At 27.0% G+C, this 5,829-nt stretch overlaps 2 protein-coding genes across 2 annotated transcripts in view; one reads left to right on the forward strand and one right to left on the reverse strand.

The window, feature by feature from the left end:
- Nucleotides 1-1,392, forward strand: part of LOC107486067 (lipid phosphate phosphatase epsilon 1, chloroplastic-like) — a 3,788-nt gene extending 2,396 nt beyond the window's left edge. Inside the window, exon 3 of the mRNA XM_052258827.1 lies at nt 1,086-1,392. Coding sequence (XP_052114787.1) covers nt 1,086-1,330 — 245 coding nt within the window. The 3' untranslated portion in view covers nt 1,331-1,392. The remainder of the gene's footprint in view (nt 1-1,085) is intronic.
- A 1,438-nt stretch (nt 1,393-2,830) lies between these two features.
- Nucleotides 2,831-3,535, reverse strand: LOC107476156 (uncharacterized). Its single transcript, XM_016095944.3, has one exon. It carries the CDS (start codon nt 3,437-3,439, stop codon nt 3,056-3,058), a length of 384 nt encoding a protein of 127 aa, XP_015951430.1. The 5' UTR covers nt 3,440-3,535; the 3' UTR covers nt 2,831-3,055.
- Nucleotides 3,536-5,829: the final 2,294 nt, after the last annotated feature.

The following is a 5,829-nucleotide window of genomic DNA, read 5'->3' on the forward strand; positions in this document are numbered from 1 at the left end:
TTGAGAATGGAGTTGAATCAAGTACACTCTGTTCTTTTCATCTCTTTTGATTTTTAGTCTAAAAATCTATTATATTATTCTAGATATTTTTTTGTATTTTATCTAATAAACATAACCAAAAGAATTTATATAAGGAATGCTCTCTTTTCTTGTCTTCAATTTTTTTTAAAAAATGCAAACAATATAAATGATAATTTCTGCACCTCCAAATCTAAATATTTGTAGGCTGTGCTTACTGCATATCATGATGCTGCCCTTTATCCTTCATTATTATCCAATCATTAGTACAAATTAATGTTGTCATTTTCCCTTATTTTGAAGTTTGGCCCCCAAATTTGCAGCTTTTTTTCTTTCTAATTTCAGCACTATGTCTTATGCTTTGGCCGTGTGAGATTATTCTAGCTCGACTTTATTTTGGGATGTTCACTTGTTGATTTTGGATATGCCCAATACTAAAGTAACACTCACATCGAACTAAACTAACAATTTAATTTGGATTAATTCATAATCCAACCAATTTTTGTCATCATTAAATATAATTAATTTTATCTCTGATATCTCTCAATATATATTATTAAAAGTGAAAATTTAGTTGCAGTTAACTTTACGTGAACTTAATAATTAAAAATCGTTAAATGACAATTTAGTAAAATCTGTTAAATTATTTAACGACTTTTAACTATCAATTTCACATAAAATTAATTACACCTGAGTTTAAAAAAGATTTAATTACTCTGTTGGTCCCTATAGTTTCGTGAAATTTTTAATTAGGTCTCTATACTTTTTTTCTTTTTAATTGAGTCCCTATACTAATTTTTTTTTCAATTAAGTCCTTCATAGTAGTAATTGGTTTAATTTTATAGGGACCAACTAAAAAAAAGAATTGGTATACGTACCTAAATAAAAGGAAAAAAAATGTAGGGACCCAATAAAAAAAAATTTAGTGCAAGGACTCAATTAAAAAGAAAAAAGTATAGAGATCTAATTAAAAATTTTGTGAAACTATAGAGAACATAATTAAACCTTTAAAAAAACATTATCACTACTATTTGAAGTTTACAGTATGCTGATTTAAAAGTAAATACATTGCTTATGGCTATTTTGTATGCTATGTAAGCAGTCATATCTACGGGTGTCGCAAAAGCTTCACACAGTGAAGCAGGTGATTGTTGGAGCTATACTCGGATCCATTTTATCTATCTCGTGGTATTGGCTATGGAATTCTTTCGTCTTAGAAGCATTTAGATCCTCTTTGTGGGTCAGGATCACCATTGCTTTGTTGTCTACTGGAATTTGTCTCAATTTTCTTTTCCATGTTATTCGCCAATAATGGCTTAAAGAATAATATTTTTTTAATTATTTTTTTTGTTGTATGTTGTATCTACCGTAAACAACGATGAACGATAATTATTACCAAGAAAAAATAGTACTATATTAGTAGTTTAAACTTTAATTTAAAATTTTATTAATTTTTTAATAAAATAATTTTTAAATTATTCCATTTATCTTCAACTTCAACTTTATCACTATCTTTTTTTTTTAAATATTAAATTTTCACATTCTTTGATTACCACCATCTTAATCACCTTTTCTAATCTATTCTCAACTTTTCTATAGTTTTCACTACAAGAAAATACGTCTTTTGCCACACTTTTAAAGTGTGGTAAAAAGTAAAAAAAAGCATGAGAATAGCTTTTTATAACGCTTTTTGAGCTATCGCTACGCTTTCGAAAGGATGGCCTATCAAAGGGTGGCAGTTGCTCTATCACCACGCTTTTTACAGCCTATTGTCACGCTTTTTGTTTGTCACACCTTTTTACAAACTGCCACTTAGAAAAAGAAGATGAAGAACATAAAATAGACGGCAATTGCGACTCAGAAACTGGGTTCTAATAGGATGATAGCAGGGAGTTGAGATTGAAAATAGAAAATGGAATAATTTAAGAATTTTATTAAAAAATTATTGTATCACACCATCTTTAATAAGTACAATTTTCATTAGTTCTTTTTACAGATATTTTTATCCGCATTCATAAAATTTATAAGTATAAATAATTATTTTTTTTAATACTTACTTTAAAGAGAATTTTGTCAATTATTTTTTATATATTATTCGTGTTTGTTTGGTGTACGATATATAAATACATATATAAACACAATAATGGTGAATTTTACGCTAGTTATTATTATAGTAGATATAGTGACTATGAAATTTTGATAATATTTAAAAATATAATTAAAATTAGAATTATATTTTTAATTATTTAGCAAAAAGTTTGTAATTTAAAAATAAAAAAGAGAAATTATTATAAAATCCGTAATCAAATTTAAAATATTACTAAATAATTAAAAAAATCATCTTATTAATTTTAATTATAATACGTACCAATACCATATAACTAAGCTAATGATAATCATCATAAAATTCACCCTGATAATACACGAGACACCACATTTGTACAGGATAATTGATGTCGCTAACTATTTTTTTTTTTCCGCGTAGAGAAAGAAAAAAAGAACTAATTATTTGAAGGAAGCTGATTAACTTTTTGTATATGTGTACAATTGAACCATCCAAATCAATTTTTAAAGACAAAAAAAAATTAGCAAAAATTTGTTTTATTTAACATTTATTAATTATCACACAATTAATGAATGTTAAATAATGTAAATTTTGGTTGTTTTTTTTGTTACCAAACATTTCCGTTTTCAAAAGGATAAGGATCCTGCTAGAGAGACAATGGACTATTTGTACAATGTGAACTCTTGACCTTTCAGATTTAGCGCTTTAATACCATGTCATGATACCACTCATCCCAAAAGATTTAGCTGATGGAAAAATGTAACACTAATAATTTATCTCTAATACTCCATAAACCTTCATTGTACACATTGTATAAATATTTCATTGGCTCCTCATACTTTTCCAAAAGGATAAACCCACCCTAACTACAAAACTAATCAAACAAACAGATAAGTATTAATATTACTCTACATCTTCTTGAAGGGAATTAAATGAATAAAATCCAATACAATCTTGTTGTTACACACAGAATCAAGTGTAATGAATGACAGGCTTGTTGGTTTTGAAATCCCACATGCCTCCTTCCTTCAGATACTCAACATACCTGGCGAATTCAGGCCTAGCCGTTGTTTTACTCTTCTTACGAAGATCCAAGAAACTCAGCAGTGGGTGGCTCTTCTTGCTACCATTATTGTTGTTGTTACCATTACCCCTCTTTGTCGGGTTTCTTTGCAAATTTATGTTCCCAAATAATGCTGAACTACCCATTTTTCTCGAAGAAGATGATAATGTTCTATGAGCAGGCAAACTTGTGCTCCTCTTGAATTCCTCATGAAGCAGCGCAGTGGTAGAAGATTCTTTACCTAATTTCTCATATCTCCCAGGGCCTCTCCTCGTCGTCATTGATCTCAACATGGTTGCTGAATTCTACTAGCACTTTTTGGATTTCTCTTATATCTTTCAGTGTAAAATGAAGAGAATGGAAATGGATGTGTGTGTTTGGCAGCACAAACATAAAGGAGAGGTTTATATAGGGATCTTTCAGTCGGGTCAAACTTGGATTGCTATACTTCTAATTTTCTTTAAAATATAAATAGTGGGTAGATATATTATATTGGAATTTAATTTTGATGTGCAATTAGTAATACAAAATAGTTTTATATGTGTATTTAATTATATATATTATATCAATAAAAATAATTATTTTTTATATTAATCGTATGTAGTCATTAAAAAAATAAATATGATTAAATAATCGTATAAAATTTTTTACATAATCAATGTATTCATCAAATTAAAGTCCTAAATTTTAACTTATTAAAAAAGTGAAAACTCAAGTGAAGTCGACTTCACGTGAAGTTAATATCTGAGAGTCGTTAGATGATTTGACTGATTTGATTGATTTGACTAAATTTTCATCCAACGACTTTCAGGTATCAACTTTACATGAAGTCGACTTTACCTTGAGTTTTTACTTATTTAAAATTATTTTATCTAATAATGTAAAAAATTAATTATAGACTAAATTATTCTTGAAAAAAAAAAGAAATAAATGGTGACTGGCGAGAAACAAAAATTAATAGGAATCCATTTAAGTTTTTATTCTTTTGTCTTTTACATGTTTTAAATGTTCGTCAAGAGTGTCATTTGAACACTATTATTAGATATGCAATTGTTGACCTTGCTTTTGTGCCGTCCCTACATATATATCCATCTAAAACTAATAGTATTTGTGAAACAATTGACATTTTAATTAGTTTTAATTATAGTACACCAACATTGATTTTTCCAGTCAAAACTTCTTAAGACGTTAGGTTACGTTTTTAATTTTGTTTTACGACTTCGTTAACAGGCACCTGTTAAGCTTATTTTATTTATGGTAGACTTTTTTGAAAAAAAAATCAATAAGTATATTCCAAAACTATTAAGAAAATTTAAATTTTTTAATTAAAAAATATTTCTACATTAAACTCTTGTTTTATTTCCTTTTTTGCAGGGGAAAACTACGCCTGACGGTACACATTAGAGAATGTGACTTTAAAATAATTTCCGTTGCATACATATATTGTATGGGAAGTATATATATATATATAATAATTCAGAAGGAAAAAAAATAATGAGTTAAAAAAATGTAGAATTCTAAAATAATTGATAACTATATGAAAAGAAAGGAAAAATAATTAAAGATAGAGCACATTAAAAATAAAAATAAAAATGAGGAAAATATTGTGAAATATAGAAGCAAAAGAAGTGATGAAAAAGGAAAGAAAAGAAACTAAAATACAAATGTCAAAAACGAAAAAAAATGATAGAATATATAAATTATTCTATGGTATACCGTGAAAAATTCAGATTACTTGCCGATAAGGTTAGACAAAGTCTGTTTGGACCTCAAATTAAAATAATTAATGACCTGGTCACACCTGGCCTCAAGTTGAATTTGAAAAAGAAATAGCAGAAGAAAGAAAGGAAAAGAAAAGAAAATGTTCTTTAAAATATTATGTATACATTTATTTACTCCTTTAAAATTTTAATAACTCAATTTAGTGTTTGAAAGATATCTAATATGAATTAAATTGATCATTTTGTTAATTTTTTGTTGATGTACGTGTCATGTAAATATTAACGTGTGTCACATTATTATCTGATAAGACACGTGAGCAAAAATTATTAAAAAGATCAATTTAATTCTTATTAAGAATTAGTATAAATTAGTATAAATTAATTTAGATCGGTCGAATTATTAAAAAAAATTATAATAAAAAAATTATTATAAAAGTTATTAATTTTATTAATAAATGAATCTATAAAATCGTTACAGTATTATTGGGATAGATTCTGTTACAAAAATTTTTATAACAAAAGATAAAATTTATTACAATACAAAATCATATTTAGGGCGGGGATCCGATTGCAACACAACCTGATCACACCACTCTCATCTCTTCGCGCCGCTATCTGCGTCGTCTCTCTCTTTGTCCGCCGTCTATGTTGTTTTTTTCTATCCGTCGTCCTTCATCTCACCGTCCAATATCTCTCTCTCCAAAAACAAGTGTTCCGGCTGAAAGGTACTTATGGCCTAGTTTGAATATTGGATAGTAAGTACAATTCTGTTAGGAAGACCAAGAAAAATCTAAACAACGTAAATAATAAACTGCAAATTTAGTTTAATACATGTAAAAAATAAAAAATACTTTATAAATTATCTAAATAAAAAAAATTTACTTAGTTATTAAAAAAAATATCATTTCAAATTCTAATTTATAAAAACATTTCACTTTAATATTCTTTTTCTTTTCAATCGA

The sequence above is a fragment of the Arachis duranensis genome, chromosome 1, assembly GCF_000817695.3.
Source record: "Arachis duranensis cultivar V14167 chromosome 1, aradu.V14167.gnm2.J7QH, whole genome shotgun sequence".
NCBI classification, from domain to species: Eukaryota; Viridiplantae; Streptophyta; class Magnoliopsida; order Fabales; family Fabaceae; genus Arachis; species Arachis duranensis.